Source organism: Schistocerca americana, chromosome 5 (genome assembly GCF_021461395.2).
Source record: "Schistocerca americana isolate TAMUIC-IGC-003095 chromosome 5, iqSchAmer2.1, whole genome shotgun sequence".
NCBI classification, from domain to species: Eukaryota; Metazoa; Arthropoda; class Insecta; order Orthoptera; family Acrididae; genus Schistocerca; species Schistocerca americana.
The window spans coordinates 449851639-449871939 of NC_060123.1; the positions used below are offsets into that span (position 1 = coordinate 449851639).

A 20301-nucleotide genomic window follows, 5' to 3' on the forward strand; every position below is an offset into this window, starting at 1 on the left:
TGTAAGTTATGTTAGACAACCAAGCGAGTTGTGTACATGTTCCCAGTTTATTGATCGAAAATACATTTTAAAATCTCCTAATCAAATGGTTCAAATGGCTCTGAGCACTATGGGACTTAACATCTATGGTCATCAGTCCCCTAGAACTTAGAACTAATTAAACCTAACTAATCCTACTCCTAAAACCTAACTAACCTAAGGACATCACACAACACCCAGCCATCACGAGGCAGAGAAAATCCCTGACCCCGCCGGGAATCGAACCCGGGAACCCGGGCGTGGGAAGCGAGAACGCTACCGCACGACCACGAGATGCGGGCAAAATCTCCTAATCAATTTCAGTTTTATTAGTCTTACCGCTTAGCTATAATGGCTTTGCAATTTCGACTGTCTACAGAAATTTTATTAATAACAGCAATGCTGATTTCCATGGTTCTTGTTGTAGACTGTGTGAGGGAGCATTAACTTAATTATACGGGTCGGCCGGAGTGGCCGAGCGGTTCTAGGCGCTACAGTCTGGAACCGCGCGACCGCTACCGTCCCAGGTTCGAATCCTGCCTCGGGCATGGATGTGTGTGATGTCCTTAGGTTAGTTAGGTTTAAGTAGTTCTAAGTTCTAGGGGACTGATGACCTGAGAAGTTTAGTCCCATAGTGCTCAGAGCCATTTTTTTTTAGATTATACGAAACGACGGGGGACTGAAGTATAGAGGCAGAATTGGTACGTCCAATACATTCAAATTAAAATGCCCACTTTCAATAAACTCAATCTGTTTAGAAGTTGAACTCTTTAATAATGCATTTAGTTGCTTCAGAAATACCACAAAACTACCAGCTGGAGTCCTGGCTGTGCGAGTGATTTGGGGAAGCAGCGTTCTGTAAACTGTAGCTGTAGATAGACCTCGAGCTGTGGCACTCCATTCTTCCCACTTAGGGTCGGAGTAGGAGGGCGCCGGCTCGCAAAACGTTTTACCTGGGCCAGGCGACGGTCTGTCGGGAAGGTGGTCTGGTGGCTGAAAGTGGGTGGAGGAAGCCATTTGAGAGAGACTGCTGTAATCTGAGCAAACAGCACGAAGGTCATAAAACTATAAGCATTGCAATGTTAGAAGCTGGGACGATACGATCAGAACGGCTGGTGCACGGGTTTAGCGGAGGTAGGTTCTTTTAGCGAATGGAAAAAAGCCTATATTTTACAAGCACGACTGTATGGGAAGCTTAACAGCCTTCTTTCAGAAATTGGAAATGGTCAGCCTGGAAAATTAGATCTCTTGATAAATTAGGGACTGTGGTCCTGTCTATGTAGACGTTTTTTGGCGAAACATGGCCATGCTTACTGTGAGAACGACGTCTCCCCAGTTTAAAACCCTCTTTTTTTCAGGCAAGAGAGATTTTGAGCCTCCGGATATGCAAAGCACGCCGTCCGGTGTGGCTGAGCGGTTCTAGACGCTTCAGTCTGGAACCGCGCGACCGCTACGGTCGCACGTTCGAATCCTGCCTCGGGCATGGATGTGTGTGAAGTCCTTAGGTTAGTTAGGTTTAAGTAGTTCTAAATTCTAGGGGACTGATGACCTGAGATGTTAAGTCCCATAGTGCTCAGAGCCATTTGCACCATATGCAAAGCAGATGCTTGCTCCCCCAGCTTGGGAAACCCACTGCTGTGTCTGGATTGGCTATCAGGCCAGCAGAACAATCAAGAGGGGAGATTCAATGAGTGGGAGAGAGTTTCATTGGTTTGCACAACATGGAGGTGATTTTTTCTGGTAATTCGGCTCCTGTTCGAGGCCTGGTGGAAAGCGATTGTGATTCTTTGCCTTCTTCGTCTTCTGGTCCTCCCCTGGCGGAGAACTTCAGGCCTTTTCCTAGTGGGTGAGACCTTGTCGTATGCAACTTGTGGCGGACTAAGAGCCAGTGGCAGTTTCCAACTGTACCGACAGTGGAACTGCGTATCGTCTCAGACATATCGTGCGCGACGAGGGTGAACTTATTCGTCCTGAGTCGGCCATCTGATGTTTGACAATTCCAGCACACGCCGTCGTGCCTGTGACTCAAATTGATTTTGGCCAGACCAACGAACGGGTGCACTTCACAATGAAATATGCTGGGATTTCAGGGCTCTGATAGCATAATTTCCTGTGTTCTAATAATAAGAACGCCAGTCCCCGTAGTTTGCAAGTTTTCATGGATGAATTAGAAGATTACAGCTGCCGCCGCGCTCGACCCCTCGCACAGCGCATGCCGTTTTCCGCTGCCGCCCGCATCAAGGTGAAAGGGTAAAGTACTGCTACACCAGCATAGGATTATTAAATGGTACTCACAGCCCCCTGTTCTCCATGGCCATAGTTTGTGGTGCAACTGGTCGTAGTTGATTCCATTTGAATAGAATTTGGCATCACAGTGGATTCACGTAAACAAAGTCTAATTGCGTTGTAAAAGGGATTAATTCTGGGGAGAACTTGTATATTTCCCACCCAAATTAACGCTTTGGCAATCAAGCACCATTCCTTTCTTGATTTATGTTTGCTATTTATTTATCAGTTCGATTGTAGTTATTCTTTTAAACTTACATATGCCACTGTTCTCATTCATACTATTTCAGTCGTTCACTGTTTTATTGTAGTGATACGAGGATACACCAGCAATTCAGAATGAATTCGTCCTAAACTAGTTAATCTGATGATTAATTTGAGTTCTGAAAGGGTCCTCAGGCAAAGGCAACAAAAGTGCAATGTGTAAATTCACTAACTTCATATGTAAAAATTAAGGGCGTTGCTCAAGATTTGAGGGTTGTTGAGAAGATAATATTCTTCTTTATATATATATATATATATATATATATATATATATATATATATATATATATATGATATAGCAAGGGACCTTTTGCAAGCTCTTCATTGCAAAATCGTAAGATTATCGATGTTTTTAGATAAGTACTTCTTAATATAAGTGGCAACTCTACATTCAGTTTCACTTTTCAGAATGGTTTGTGCTCTCGGAATTAAAATAAATTCTACGGGAAAGTCTTAACTCCAGATAACGAAACAAAACTACACACTCATGCTTAATAAATAGGCAAACAAATCGTTGGCAGCCAGCTCTACTGTCTCGCATGCCATGCAATTCAACTGATTGCTTGGGAATTATGTGTGATCAGCCATCGATCGCTACTATTTGTCGACAAACGCATGATCTGTCACTGTGTTGTTGTTGTGGTCTTCATCCTGAGACTGGTTTGATGCAGCTCTCCATGCCACTATCCTGTGCATGCTTCTCCATCTCGAAGTACCTGCTGCAACCTACATCCTTCTGAATCTGCTTGGTGTATTCATCTCTTGGTCTCCCTCTACGATTTTTTCCTCCATGCTACCCTCCAATACTAAACTGGTAATCCCTTGATGGCTCAGAACATGGCCTACCAACTGATCCCTTCTTCTCGCCAAGTTGTGCCATAAATTCCTCTCCCCTCCCCCCCCCCCCCTAATTCTATTCAGTATCTCCTCATTAGTTACGTGATCTATTCATCTAATCTCCAGCATTCTTCTGTAGCACCACATTTCATAAGCTTTTATTCTGTTCTTGTCTAAACTATTTACCGTCCATGTTTCATTTCCATACATGGCTACACTCCATACAAATACTTTCAGAAACGCTTTCCTTGCCATTGCCAGTCTAAAATATCGTTTCTACTTCGACCATCATCAGTTATTTTGCTCCCCAAATAGCAAAACTCATCTAATACTTTAAGTGACTCATTTCCTAATCTAATTCCCTCAACATCACTGATGTACTTCGACTACATTCCAATATTGTCGTTTTGCTTTTGTTGACGTCCATCTTATATTCTCCTCTCAAGACATAGTCCATTCCATTCAACTGTTCTTGCAGGTCCTTTGTTGGCAAACCTCAAAGTTTTTATTTCTTCTCCATGGATTTTAATTCCTACTCCAAATTTTTCTTTTGTTTCCTTTACTGCTTGTTCAATATACAGATTGAATTACATGGGGGATAGGCTACAACCCTGTCTCACTCCCTTCTCAACCACTGCACCTCCTTCATGCCCCTCGACTCTTATAACTGCCATCTGGTTCCTGTACAAATTGTAAATGGTCTTTCGTTCCCTGTATTTGACCCCTGCCACCTTCAGAATTTGGAAGAGAGTATTCCAGTCAACACTGTTAAAAGCTTTCTCTCAGTCTACAAATGCTAGAAACGTAGGTTTGCCTTTCCTTAATCTATCTTCTAAGATAAGTCGTAAGGTCAGTATTGCCTCAAGTGTTCCAACATTTCTACGGAACCCAAAATGATCTTCCCCAAGGTCCGCTTCAACCAGTTTTACCATTCGTCTATAAAGAATTCGTGTTAGTATTTTACAGCCGAGACTGGAATTATTATATTCTTCTTGAAGTCTGTGGGTATTTCGCCTGTCTCATACAGCTTGCTCACCAGATGATTGAGTTTTGTCAGGGCTGGCTCTACCAAGGCTATCAGTAGTTCTTATGGAACGTTGTCTACTCCCGGGGCCTTGTTTCAAGTCAGGTCTTTCAGTGCTCTGTCAAACTCGTAACGCAGTATCATATCTCCCATCTCATTTTCATCTAGGTCCTCTTCCATTTCCGTAATATTGTCCTCAAGTACATCGCCCTTGTAGAGACCCTCTATATACTCCTTCCACCTTTCTGCTTTCCCTTCTTTGCTTAGAACTGGGTTTCCATCGGAGCTCTTGATATTCATGCAAGTGGTTCTCTTTTCGCCAAAGGTCTCTTTAATTTTCCTGTAGGCGGTATCTATCTTACCCCTAGTGATATATGCCTCTACATCCTTACATTTGCCCTCTAGCCATCCCTGCTTAGCCATTTTTCACTTCCTGTCGATCTCATTTTTGAGACGTTTGTATTCCTTTTCGCCAGCTTCATTTACAGCATTTTTGTATTTTCTCCTTTCATCAATGAAATTCAATATCTCTTCTGTTACCCAAGGATTTCTACTAGCCCTAGTCTTTTTACTCACTTGATCCTCTGCTGCCTTCACTTTTTCATCTCTCAAAGCTACCCATTCTTCTTCTATTGTATTTCTTTTCCCCGTTCTTGTCAATCGTTCCCTATTGCTCTCTTTGAAACACTGCAGAACCTCTGGTTCTTTCAGTCTATCCATGTCTCATCACCTTAAATTCATACCTTTTTGCAGTTTCTTCAATTTTAGTCTACAGTTCATAACCAATGTATTGGGGTCATAGTCCACATCTGCCCTTGGAAGTGTCTTACAATTTAAAACCTGGTTCCTAAATCTCTGTCTTACCATTATATAAGCTATCTGATACCTTTTAGTATCTCCGGGATTCTTCCATGTATACAACCTTCTTTTATGATTCTTGAACCAAGTGTTAGCTATGATTTAAGTTATGCTCTGTGCAAAATTCTACCAGGCGGCTTCCTCTTTCATTTCTTACCCCCATTCCATATTCACCTACTACTTTTCCTTCTCTTCCTTTTCCTTCTATTGAATTCCAGTCCACCATGACTATTAAATTTTCGTCTCCCCTCACTACCTGAATGATTTCTTTTATCTCATCATACATTTCTTCAATCTCTTCGTCATCTGCAGAGCTAGTCGGCATATAAACTTGTACTACTGTGGTAGGCGTGGGCTTCGTGTCTATATTGGCCACAATAATGCGTTCATTATGCTGTTCGTAGAAGCTTACCCGCGCTCCTACTTTTTAATTCATTATTAAACCTACTCCTGTACTTCCCCGATTTGATTTTGTATTTATATCCCTGTATTCACGTGAGTCTTGTTCCTCCTGTCAAAGCCATTCTCCTGAGCAGTACCTGACCGAAGATCTGAATGAAGGGCTATTTTACCTCCGGAATATTTTACCCAAAAGGACGACGTCATCATTTAACCCCACAGTAAACCTGTATGCCCTCGGAAAAATTTACGGCTGTAGTTTCCCCTTGCTTTCAGCCGTTCGCAGTACGAGCACAACAAGGCCGTTTTGGTTAATGTTATAAGGCCAGATCAGTCAATCGTCCAGACTGTTGCCCCTGCAACTACTGAAATAGCTGCTTCCCCTCTTCAGGAACCACATCTTTGTCTGGCCTCTCAACAGATACCCCTCCGTTGTGGTTGCACCTACGGTACGGCTATCTGTATCGCTGAGGCACGCAAACCTCTCCACCAGCGGCACGGTCCGTGGTTCATGGGGGGGATCTGTCACTGATCGCTCGTAATTCCCTAGCAATCTGTTGACTCGCATGCGGATGTGAGGCAATATGGTTATCTGGTAGCGATTCGTTTGCTGTTTACTATGCGTGGCTATGTAGTTTTGTTTCGTTTCGCTTTTCCTAAGGAAGCAATGTCTTTATGTTAAATTTATACGAGAGGCATTCAATAAATAATGCAACATATTTTTTCTGCAAGCAGATTGGTTACATTCACGATTCCAATACAGCATATTATTCACCTCTCTTTTGGCTACAAAACCATATTTTTCAACATAATCTCCACTCAATGCGACGCCCTTACGCCACCTTACTGGGAGGACCTTTATACCCGCATGGTGCCACTGCAATGGTCGACGTCGCAGCCAACATCTTGCAGCGTCAATAACTTCCTCATCATCGATGTACTGCTTCCCGCGGAGTGCACCTTTCATTGGGACAAACAGATGGAACTCGGAAGATGTGAGATCCAGACTGTAAGCTGAATGTGGAAGAAAAGTCCAACGAAGTTCTGTGAGTTCCTCTTGTGTGAGCCTAGCATTATCATGGAGAAGGAGAAGTTCGTATGCATTTTCGTGGCGACGAACACGCTGAAATCATGTCTTCAATTTCCTGAGGGTAGCACAATACACTTCAAAGTTGATCGCTGCGTCATGAGGCGGGACATCAAACAGAATAATCACTTCAGACCATCGCCATAACTTCACCGGTTTTGAATTTGGTGTGGCGCCATTCCATGGATTGCAGTTTTATTTCCAGTTAGAAGTGATGTTCTGAAAAAAATTGTAACGACTGTCACGAACAACCTAGTAACGCACCAGCAATGATCGTCCTTCGTTGCTCCTTCTGACCGACGGCATTGGACCCAGCGGGCACATAACTCGAGTTCCCCAACTGGTAGGCGAGTGTGTCAGCACTACCAACAGAGACGTCCGGTTGTGCAGCGAGGTGTTCGATTGTGATCCGTCGACCAGCTCGAATAAGAGGGTCCACACGTTCCAATACTACACAACTGAATGTCAGCTCAGCTCTCTGACTGGAACGCACCTCCGTTATTGACACCAATTCGAAAGCTAGGTATAGCACCGCCGCCTGTCGGAACTTCATGTAATTACAGGGTCTGAAGCAGGAATATTCCACGATGTCCCACAACAAATACTGCATTTTTTCAACCGAAATTGGACGAGAAAAAAAGTGTCGGATTACTTATTGAACGCCCCACGTAGTTATTATCACATGACGAACTATTCTGAAAAGGGAATTCTTAGCCGGACTTGCCACTAATACTAAGAAGTAATACAAATATAAAACACCGACACTCCAAAATTTTGCAGAGATTCACATTTTGAAGCTTGTGCTTTAGACATAGAAAGTCGTGGTTAATTGATTGTAGTCATCACGACATACTCGGCTCCATTTGGTAATTCTGTTTTATTCATAAAACAATTATATGTATTATTAAAAGTCTTTTAACTTCTTAACAAGATGACGTAACATTAAGCGCACTTTTAATGTAAATGTTTGGGGCATACCTATTCCACAGCTACAGTCAAGTTTCTTCTCATTTCATAGGTCTGCCCCGATAGCTGAGTGGTTAGCCGGCACGGCAGCTCAGCGTGTTCGATCAGAGGGTTAGCTACCCTCTGCAACAAAAAATTGAGTGAGTCGAACAACGAAGAACGGGTTTCATCGGACGTCCGACCCGAAAAAATTCAATGAGCAATATGGAACAAAATGGTCAGCGCGACGGACTGTCATAACAAGGGGCCCAGGTTCGATTCCCGGCTGGATCGGAGATTTTCTCCGCTCAGGGACTGGGTGACGTGTTGTCCTAATCATCACCATGTCATCCCAGTCGACACGCAAGTCGCCGAAGTGGCGTCAACTCAAAAGACTTGAACCAGGCGACCGGTCTACCCGACGAGAGGCCCTAGCCACACGACATTTCATTTCTCATTGCATATAATCTAGCCCTCCCTTAAACGATTTATAATAAGGGTGGTCAGAAGTGCTGCTATTGACAACATTTCCATACACACACTGAAATTGCAAAACAAACTGTGCAAATACTGTAAATCTTGCAGTTACTCTACAATACTTACGAATTGGGTACTAATAAATGGAAAGTTAATTGTAATAGCACTCTAGAAACTTGTACACAACCCACTTCGCGTTATTCTGGAGCATACCTATAGTCCCCAAGCAAAGAGTTTCACAACAGGTTTGATAAATGTAAATTACCATTCTTTTTTATTTTTATATATTTGTTTTGCATGTATTAGTGGAAATACGGAGAACAACTGCCAGTGCTGCAAAACATAGCGGTTCATTTTCTATACATAATTTCACGACACAGTGCGTTTGTAATACTGGCTGAAATTGCCTGGTAAATTACTTGAGTTCGGACAGGCCAACAGCCCTATCACAGGCGTGTTCCACAGACATTACCGGTTTCCATATGTTTGACATTGTGTCAATCGTTGGGGGCGATCTGAAGGTTATATTACTCTTGAAAGATCAAGTTTGACAAGATGGCTAGTAATTCTTTTTATTACAATTTTTTGTTTCTACAAATATTCATTAGTAACCTCAGACTTTTTGCAGATGATGTAGTTATTTATAATGCAGTACTATGTGAAAAAAAAAGTTGCACACATATTCAGTCAGATCCTGGTAGGATTTCTAAGCGGAAACATGCTTTACATGTTCAAAAATGTAAAACTGAGCTCTTCCCATAACGTAGTATCCTATGACCATAATATCAATGAGTGACTGTTGGAAACGGCAATTCAAACAAATACCGGGGTGTAGCACTTTGCAGCGAAATGATGTTGAATGATCACACAGGCTCAGTCGTGGGTAAAGTAGGATTTGTAGAATACTGGGGAACTGCAATCAAATCTACAAACGAGACTGCTTACAAATCATTCGTGCGACCGGTTCTAGAACGCTGCTCAAGTACGTGGGACCAGTACCAAATAAATAGAAGTTCCCATTTGACGCCACTTCGGCGACTTGCGCGCCGATGGGGATGAAATGATGATGATTAGGACAACACAACAACCAGTCCCTGAGAGGAGAAAATCTCCGAGCCAGCCGGGAATTGAACCCGGGCCCTTAGGATTGACATTCTGTTGCACTGACCACTCAGCTACCGGGGGCGGACTCCAAATAGGTCTAACAGGAGATACTGAACGTAAACAGAGAAAGGCTGCAGGAATGGTCACAGCGGGAGAGCGTCGCGGAGATACTGGCGGAACTCAACCGGAAGACTCTTCAAGATAGGCTTAAACTATACAGGTAAAGTCTTTTAACAAAGTTTGAAGAACCAGCTCTAACGATGTGTCTAGGAATATACTACAATATCGCTCACATAGGGATCGTGAGGATAAGATTAGAATACAGAGGCATTCAATCATCGTTTCTGCTCTCCATACGTGAATGAAACGGGAAGAAACCCTAATAAATAGTACAGTGGGACGAACTCTCTGCCGTGCACCTCACAGTGGTTTGCAGAGTATAGATATAGATAGACCTATGCTGTCGCCATCGGATCTTGCAACATTATTAGATGTACATGCTTTTCACAACACTAAAAGTCACATAGTGACGTTGCGCCAAATTGTAACAAAAAGCGGCAGGGAACACCAGCATGTCTCAGGTAAAATACCACACAATTAAACTGTACAACATGTTGTGGTGCTGTCCCACAATGCATTCATCTAATAATATAGCAAGATCTGTCGAAACTGGTAACAGGAATAAAAAGAATGACAGTACTAGCGATCTTGACAAACTTGATCTTTGAAGAATAACATTATCTTTTTAGTCCTCAACTCTTTTTTTCATTCATTAGTTTTATATTTTAACTACAAGTATTCACACAATTTGTTTCGCAATCCCGATGTGTGTACAGAAATGTTCTCACTAGTAGCACTGCTGACTACAGCACCTCTTTGTTATAAATTGAAGGAAGAGATGTATTGTATGAAATGACGAGAGACATGTAAATTAAAATGTCCGCTTCATAGTGTACCTCATTCTGTTTAGAGGTTACAAGCGTTAATAAAGCGCGTAGTTGTTCTATAAAGAACTCCACAGCATCAGATGGTGCCCAGTGTATCATGACTATTATTATGTACTTCCCATCAATTATACTTCTACAATCCAAGCTTCAAAACGCTAATTTTGTAAAATCGGAGGGTGTCTACGTTTTTATGTAAAATCGGAGTGTGTGAATGTTTTTATACCTGTATTACTTCTTAAACCTTTGGGTCCCTACAATATAAAAAATATACAATTTTAAAAATTTCACATAATTGACCTTTATTACCACAGTATGCTACGAGTACAAGAAGAAATCGGCAAGAAGTGAAGAATTAGTTGTCTTAAGTAAGTGGTTTCGTTATGGAACCACTAGGACATACAGTTTTCCACTATCCATCATTTCATGTTATATCGTTGAAAGAAAATTAGCATTTTTCGTAGTCACATTCCCGCATCTCGAAACTTCCATCAATTCATAATGCCTAAAACAAATTACAGTCCTAAATAACAAGCAAACATGGGGCTAAAATTTAATAATTTTTGTATCAAACCTACATACTGCTTCTGAGGTTTCATTTCGAAACTAGTAATAAAAGTTGTAGTACACACTAAAATCTACGTTAGAATAACTTTAAACACACCGTACTTACTTCCTATGACAGTGATCTCTCAATACTGCCACAGTTAAAACAAACCGCATGTCACAATCTCCTACAATCACGAAGCAGAACCTCGGCGCTGACTGTTGCTTTGAGCGCTGTTGTACAACGCACTGCATTCAGTGTATCACTCTTGTCTCCGTCTTGAAACAGCACCGGTGGTTTCTTGCTAAAGACACTGGTACTTCAAAACAAAGCTCATAAAATTGTGGTTTCAGACAGAACCTACTGGTACTCAAAATGGCAATTCCGGCCTCAGCACCGGCCGCTGTGACCGAGCGGTTGTAGGCGTTACAGTCTGGAATCGCGCGACCGCTACGGTCGCAGGTTCGAATCCTGCCTCGGGCACGGATGTGCGTCATGTCCTTAGGTTAGTCAGGTTTAAGTAGTTCTAAGTGCAGGAGACATGCCCTCAGATGTTAAGTCTCATAGTGCTTAGAGCCATTTGAATCGGCCTTAGCTTCTCTTCTCAGAGTGGTTCTCGGACCCTGTGTAACCATAAATTCTATCGTCGAGTTCTTGCCCAACGCGGGTAAAGCGAAACGAAACAACACAATTAGGCTTCATCAGTACAAAATCGAGTCGCAACCAGGCAGCCATTCGTATCTCATGCCACGAATCAGGGATTTGCATTAGAATCCCAAGCGACCAGTGATCGATCGCTGTGCTCTGCCCACACACAAGTGCATTCTCTGGGCACACCGCACGAGCCAACGACGGATCGCTGCGATCTGTCCTTGGTTTGTGGAGCCCTTTAGAGGCACCGGTCGGGAGGTGGGGCAGGGCAGGGCAGGGCAAGCAAGGCAAGGCAAGGCCTGGGAGCGCAGCTGGCAGCTGCCGGCCAGCTGTCGGGCAGATGCGCCGCTCCGGGCCCCGCCAGCGACTCGCCGGAAGTCACGTTGCAGCCTCGGCGTCCCCCAAATCCCAGCACCACACACCACAGGCGATGCGGCGCGGCCCTGCCTTCTACCAGATGCACACCTCATGGAGTCTTATCATCTTCGTGAAACTCTTCAGCGGTAAAGGGTTAAATAAACAAAGGAAACGAATACAGTAAGCAAAATTGAAATCTTTTGTGTTGTTAGGCCGCGTCATATTTCCTTCTAAAATAATCGACGTTTCGACCCCTCTGCTGGTTCGGTGTCCACTATTGCTAGAACACTTCTCACCCACTGCTTCCCTTTTCTGCCCCTAGTCCTATAACTGCCCTCTGGTTTTTGTAAAAACTGAACAGAAACAGAGTACTTAAGTCAATGTGTTCAAAAGCTTTCTCTAAATCTATTAATGCTATAAATCTAGGTTTGCCTTTCCTTAACCTATATTCTATGAGAAGTCGTAGGGTCAGTATTGCCTCGAGTGTTCCTACATTTCTCTGGAATCCAAACTGAACTTCCCCAAGGTCGGCTTCAACGAGTTTTTCCATTCTTCTGTAATTGATTGGTGTTAGCATTTTGCAGCCGTGACTTATGAAACTGACAGTTCGGTAATTTTCACACCTGTCAGCACCTGCTTTCTTTAGGATTGGAATTATTATATTCGTCTTGAAGTCTGGGGAAATTTCGCCTGTCTCGTACATCTTGCTCACCAGATGGAAGAGTTTTGTCGTGGCTGGCTCTCCCAAGACTATCAGTAGCTCGAATGGAATGTTGTCTACTTCTGGGGCCTTGTTGCGACTTACGTTTTTCGGTGCTTTGTCAAATTCTTCCCGCAGTATTATATCTCCCTTCTCATCTTCCTATGCATCCTCTTCCATTTCCATAATATTTCCCCCAAATGTATCTCCCTTGTATAGACCCTCTACGAATATATACTCATTCCACCTTTCTGCTTTCTCTTCTTTGCTTAGGCCTGGTTTTACAATTGAGCTCTTGATATTCATACAGGTGGATCTCTTTTCTGGAAAAGGTCTCTTTAATTTTCCTGTAGACAGTATCTATCTTACCCCTAGCGATATATGCTTCTACATCCTTACATTTGTCCTCTAGCCATTCCTGCTTAGCCATTTTGCACCTCCTGTCGATCTCATTTTTGAGACGTTTGTATTCCTTTTTGCCTGCTTCATTTACTGCATTTTTATATTTTCTCCCTTCATCGATTAAATTCAATATCTCTTGTGTTACCCAAGGATTTCTATCACCCCTCTTCTTTTTACCAAATTGATCCTTTGCTGCCTTCACTATTACATCTCTCAAAGTAACCCATTCTTCTTCTCCCTGTTCTCTTCAATCGTTCCCTAATGCTCCCCCCGAAACCCTCTACAACCTCTGGTACTTTCAGTTTATCCAGGTCCCATCTCTTTAAATTTATACCTTTTTGAAGTTTCTTCAGTTTTAATCTGCACTTCATAACCAATAAATTGGGGTCATAATCCACATCTGCCCCTGGAAATGACTTACAATTTAAAACCTGGTTCCTAAATCTCTGTCTAACCATTAAATAATCAATCTGAAACCTTCCAGTCTCCAGGTCTCTTCCACGTATACAACCTTCTCTCATGATCCTTAAACCTAGTGTTAGCTATGGTTAAATCATGCTCTGTGTAAAATTCTACCAGGTGGCTTCATCTTTCATTCCTTTCCCCCTGTCATTATTCACCTACCGCTTTACCTTCTCTTTCTTTTCCTATTGTCGAATTCCAGTCCCTCATGACTTAAATTTTCGGCTCGCTTAACTACCTGAATAATTTCTTATATCTCATCATACAGTTCCTCAATCTCCTCCTCATCTGCGGAGATAGTTGGCAAAACTTGTACTACTGTGGTGAGCGTGGGTTTCGTGTTAGTCTTGGTTATAATAATGTATTCACTATGCTGTTCACAGTACGTTATCAGCGTTCCTATTTTTTTTACTGATTATTAAACCTACTCCTGCATTATGCCCATCTGATTTTGTATTTATAACTCTGTATTCACCTGACAAGAAGTCCAGTTTCTCCTGTCACCGAACTTCACCAATTCCTATTATATCTAACTTTAAACTGCCCATTTCCCTTCTTAAATTCTGTAACCTACCTGCCCGATTAAGGGATCTGACATTCCACGCTCCGATTCGTAGAACGCCAGTTTTGTTTCTCCCGATAACGATATCCTCAAGAGGTGCCATCATCATTTAACCATACGATAGAGCTGCGTGCCCTCAGTAAAATTACGACTGTAGTTTCCCCTTGCTTCCAGCCGTTCGCAGTTCCAGCACAGCAAGGCCGTTTTGGTTAATGTTGCAAAGCAAGATCAGTCAGTCATCAAGACTGTTGCCCCTGCAACTACTGGAAAGGCTGCTGTCCCTTTTCAGGAGCCACACAATTGTCTGGCTTCTCAACAGATACCTTTCCGTTGTGGTTGCGTCTATGGTACGGCTATTTGTATCAATAAGGCACGCAAACGCCCCCACCATCGACATGATCCATGGTTCGTGGGAGGGGGGGTGATGTATTCGTCGCATATACCTCAAAATACTATTCACCTCCCCTGGCGCACGAAATGTAGAACTTCATATTTGTTGTTCAATAATAATTTGTCGGACCTCTACGCTAGAATTGTCAGTAATTTCCAAATCAAAAGACATGATGTGTACGAAAGGGGTAGGTCATATTACGATTAACTGGGCTTTGCAACTCGGGTACGTAATGACGCTGTTGAGCTGTCAATTCACGCGTAGTCATCTACACTCCTGGAAATGGAAAAAAGAACACATTGACACCGGTGTGTCAGACCCACCATACTTGCTCCGGACACTGCGAGAGGGCTGTACAAGCAATGATCACACGCACGGTACAGCGGACACACCAGGAACCGCGGTGTTGGCCGTCGAATGGCGCTAGCTGCGCAGCATTTGTGCACCGCCGCCGTCAGTGTCAGCCAGTTTGCCGTGGCATACGGAGCTCCATCGCAGTCTTTAACACTGGTAGCATGCCGCGACAGCGTGGACGTGAACCGTATGTGCAGTTGACGGACTTTGAGCGAGGGCGTATAGTGGGCATGCGGGAGGCCGGGTGGACGTACCGCCGAATTGCTCAACACGTGGGGCGTGAGGTCTCCACAGTACATCGATGTTGTCGCCAGTGGTCGGCGGAAGGTGCACGTGCCCGTCGACGTGGGACCGGACCGCAGCGACGCACGGATGCACGCCAAGACCGTAGGATCCTACGCAGTGCCGTAGGGGACCGCACCGCCACTTCCCAGCAAATTAGGGACACTGTTGCTCCTGGGGTATCGGCGAGGACCATTCGCAACCGTCTCCATGAAGCTGGGCTACGGTCCCGCACACCGTTAGGCCGTCTTCCGCTCACGCCCCAACATCGTGCAGCCCGCCTCCAGTGGTGTCGCGACAGGCGTGAATGGAGGGACGAATGGAGACGTGTCGTCTTCAGCGATGAGAGTCGCTTCTGCCTTGGTGCCAATGATGGTCGTATGCGTGTTTGGCGCCGTGCGGGTGAGCGCCACAATCAGGACTGCATACGACCGAGGCACACAGGGCCAACACTCGGCATCATGGTGTGGGGAGCGATCTCCTACACTGGCCGTACACCACTGGTGATCGTCGAGGGTACACTGAATAGTGCACGGTACATCCAAACCGTCATCGAACCCATCGTTCTACCATTCCTAGACCGGCAAGGGAACTTGCTGTTCCAACAGGACAATGCACGTCCGCATGTATCCCGTGCCACCCAACGTGCTCTAGAAGGTGTAAGTCAACTACCCTGGCCAGCAAGATCTCCGGATCTGTCCCCCATTGAGCATGTTTGGGACTGGATGAAGCGTCGTCTCACGCGGTCTGCACGTCCAGCACGAACGCTGGTCCAACTGAGGCACCAGGTGGAAATGGCATGGCAAGCCGTTCCACAGGACTACATCCAGCATCTCAACGATCATCTCCATGGGAGAATAGCAGCCTGCATTGCTGCGAAAGGTGGATATACACTGTACTAGTGCCGACATTGTGCATGCTCTGTTGCCTGTGTCTATGTGCCTGTGGTTCTGTCAGTGTGATCATGTGATGTATCTGACCCCAGGAACGTGTCAATAAAGTTTCCCCTTCCTGGGACAATGAGTTCACGGTGTTCTTATTTCAATTTCCAGGAGTGTATTATCACCACGATCCCGCCTAGTTTCAAACCATGCTAACAGCTGGAGCCAGCTGCGAAATTTTCTTGTCATAACCGAAGCCTAACAAATGTTGCACCATACTGCAACACTTACATTGAGTTCGTACATATGTAAGAGTCTTGGTGTGAAAAATGTTTTAGCCAAAGTGGTTCATAATCAATGTACATAGGTCGCTAGATTCTGTTGTACACAAAAGTACTGGAATTGTTACATCGTGTTTCCGTTGTTCATCGCACACTTTTTTACAACCAAACTTGAATCCCGTGCTCCTCAAGCATTTAAAACCATTACACACTTCGAAGTGAAACAGATTCCCTACACAAAAAGTTACGGGCATGCCTATTTTCGAACAACTTCAGCAAACTGGTAAAGTAATATGCCTTCATACTGCATATCATATTGGTTTCCAAGTCTCAATAAATCCTACTACAGACAGTGTGTCGATCTTTTGATGGCATCTACATGCATATTATTGCCTGGTTCCCTCATTAAAAATCATAATCTTATACGCCATACACGACACAAAAAAATCGATCCTTTCATCTATTTCTTATCTGCACTGTATCTGCTTACTTTCACTGGCCACCAACAACGACATTTACTACTAGACATGCTACTACAATCATCGCTTTCAAAATTGTGTGACGGCTGCACTTTAATCGATGTTCTCTCTAATCAGTTTTAAAGTTTGGTGTTCCAATTTTAGAAAATACTTCTATGTCGACAACAGCTCAGACGCAATCTATAAAGCATCTTGTGGTGTCACTTACCGCAGGTGATCTGATTTGCAGGTCAAGTGCAAATACGTAGCAAAAATTCTTTGACTAGAATACGAAACATGTGGAATAAATAGCACGCCATATACTGCGAACCAATTCCATGTAAGTAATCAAAACTTTGTGGATTCGTAACTGTTGCTCATCAAAATACATTCTAACGACTGGAAATCAAAGATCAGACAAAGATACATACGGACAAAAAGCACAAAGAACATCGTAAATTAAAGACTCAAAACGTTAAGTGCAGTAATACCACTGTGGATATACACAAGAAAAATACTGATTGCATTGATACGTAGCGATTACAGATTGTTTTAGAATCTTTTGGCCTTCGTATCTCTACTATTTAACCAGGTGGTTATAGGTATGCAGAGACAAAAAGAACATACAATAAAATACTATCTGCTTCATTCGTGCCAGTAGTGAAGTACGTCTTCATTGTTCCACAATTAATTGTTGCGTTCGGATACCTTTCTTACGCTAGATTTTATGTCGCAGCTTCACTGTGTATGACCCACATTTAAATGTCCGAATATACATGCAAGACTTAAGTATGAGTGACGCCGCAACACACAAAGCGAAGAAGACTGGAGGGTGTCATAACACTGCGTAAATAAATTCATATGCACAAATTACGGATCGTAACACGCTACATTTCATTTTATTCACAAAACAAATGCTTACAAGCCTGGTCTTACACTTTATCGTGCAAGGTTAAGCATGTGCTAATCTGAGATATAAACGCCAAAAGGAAGTGTTTTTAATAAAAACGATTTATCTATTTGTCTTTTACTCTCTAAAAGCTTCCCAATCTGGGGTCTTACGTGTTTTGTTTACCCTTATCTTTTCAGTTAGTATTAACGTAAAAAAAAAGTCAAGCAAAGGGCTAGGGCGACCTAGATTTAGTCTTAAATTCGTAATACAAACAATGGAATACGGATGTGAATCTTCAGGTTTTCGCGGCGCAAAGACTGCTCCATTAAATTTCGGGAATGCAGCCGCATAAATTCTGCAGAATTTATGCGGCTGCATTCCCGAAATTTAATGGAGCAATGGAATACGGAATACGCATAACTCAATGCCTGCGATGCATCGTTTTCCAAGCAATTTTTCAAATGCATTTGCTTATCTTAGATGTCTCACAAATGGATGAAACTTCCTACTTTCTGTCACGGATGGGTCCAGTACGTAACATCCAAACAGTAAGCAATTATCAACTATTAACCATAATTTTCCGTAAGACGTACGTTATTTACGACTGGAACTGAAACTGCAAACTTAAGGAATGGAGCATTACGTTGAAAGTAACTCACTTGTAATATTTGTTTCAATCGCTTCCTGGAGCTTAATGTATGCTTCTTTTTCGTTCAACGACGTCTCCGAAAGTTATACACAACTACCAGTTTTTCTGCCGTAGACGCAAGCGACCGGCAAAAATCTACTCTTTTTGAACAGGTTATTGCTGTTTTTAAGCACAAATTCAGAAATGCGGGCATACTGCACCTCTCAGATAGTTACAAACAGAGCAGACTTCGCATCACGCACGGCAAAACACACTATACTACAAGCAGAATTTTTATTTTTTACTATACTCACTATTAAGGACCAGCAACTTGCGAGTGGATCCCAGTCTTCTGATCGGAGACTTCACAGCACTTCCATCACGGTCATCAAGTTCATCCATTGTGTGTGATTTGCGCTTTTAACTGAGCCGATTACCGAACCGTTTCGTGTCTCACGATACGGATAATATTTCTGCGTGCCGGTGTCTCCACATTCCCGTCGTTCACACTCCCTCCGCACAGCACCTAACGCTTGCGCTTTGTGTACTGCGCGCTTAGCAACGGAACAGCAGCAGCTTCGCGCACGCCTGCGCACTGGTGCCAAAATTCTTGTTGGTAGCGACGGTCGCCGCCAGATGGGAACCTTAACTCGTGCATCGGCTCGCTAGATAGCAGCATTAGCCAACATACGAAAACCTAAAGGATTAGGAACACGTATAAGTGAAAGCAAAATGGTGTAATGTTAGGCAGGTGCAACGATGAAGATGTGGGGTGTCGGCAGACGTGTAAGCAAACGGAAAACTGTGATTTTACAGCGGTTTTTATTTTCTGTAACGGACATAATATTTCATAATAAACACCTACGAGGCTGTGTCTTGTAATAAAAATATGAAACAGAGCTATCTTCGGACCACTATCCAGACTGGCAAAAGCTATTTCTCTTGCTAATATAATAGTCCGCAACATCAAATCTACATCCTCACATTGTAAACCACTTTGAAGTGCATGGCAGAGGGAACTTCCATTGTAACAATTACCAGGGCCTCTTCCCCTGTCATTCACATTTACAGAGCGTGAAGAATGATTGTATAAACGCATAAGTGTGCACTGATTAATATTGCCTTCATGATCCCTGCGGGAGCGATACGTTGATGATTTAGAATTTCCGAGATTCATATTGTGAAGCTGGTTCTTGAAATTTTGTAATAGGCTTTCTCGGGATAGTCTGCATCTGTCTTCAGGAGTAAACCAAGTTCTCTTTCTTCAGAATCGCCGCGATTCTCTCCCACGGGTCAGACAAACACGCGACCATTCGTGCTGCCCTTCTCTCTATACATTCAATGTCCCTTAGTCAGACCTACTTGATACAGGTCCCACAATCTTGAGAAATACTCCAGGATGGGTTGCATGAGTGATTTGCAAGCAATCTATATTATAACTTGCTTACATTTCTCAAGTATTCTACCAATGAACTGCAGTCTGTCACGTACTTTACCCATTCGCGAACCCACTGATCATTCCGCATCATACTCCTACAAAGTATACAACCAAATACTTGTACGAGTTAACCGATTCCAATTGCACTGCATTGGTACTGTAATCAGTACAAACTACGTTTTTCCGTTTTGTGAAGCGCACAATTTTACATTTCTGAACGTTTAAAGAAAGCTGCCAACCTTTCCACCACTTTGAAATCTTACCAAGAACTGACTGAATATTTGTACAGCTATTTTCTGACAGTATTTTATTATAGATAACTGCATCATCTGCGAACAGTCCTAGGTTACTATTAATATTGTCTGCAAGATCATTAATAAACAACATGTACAACAGTAGTAGGAGTAATGAAGGAGTAAGACTAATAATGAGGAAAGCTGTTAGGGTTTTATGAACAGTATAGCGATGGCATTATCGTTGCGGACATGGATACAAAGTAAAGATTTGCCACATTACAGTAGTACAAGAATACTCTATAGGTATGTGCCCACTAGATCCTCAAATGATGAAGAGATTAAAAGGACCGTTATGTGTGGTGTGAAAAAAGAAATGACAGAGTTCTGTAAAAGAGACGAATCATGAAAGAAGATTGTATGTGTGGAAGAGACAATGAAATATCAGAAAATTTCAAACAGGCTATGTAAGATTTCGAAACCGGAGTTTGAACTACAAACCATTTGCTGGGCCAGTTGAGGAGATTAAAACTGAAGAA

The 20301-nt window shown here is 43.1% G+C and overlaps 1 protein-coding gene across 1 annotated transcript in view; it reads right to left on the minus strand.

The window, feature by feature from the left end:
- The window catches only part of LOC124616174 (SLIT-ROBO Rho GTPase-activating protein 1-like), a 688520-nt gene extending 669898 nt beyond the window's left edge, over positions 1-18622 (minus strand). The window contains exon 1 of the mRNA XM_047144456.1: positions 18406-18622. Within this exon, the coding sequence (XP_047000412.1) occupies positions 18406-18493 (88 nt within the window). The 5' untranslated portion in view covers positions 18494-18622. The remainder of the gene's footprint in view (positions 1-18405) is intronic.
- Between the last annotated feature and the right edge of the window lie 1679 nt (positions 18623-20301).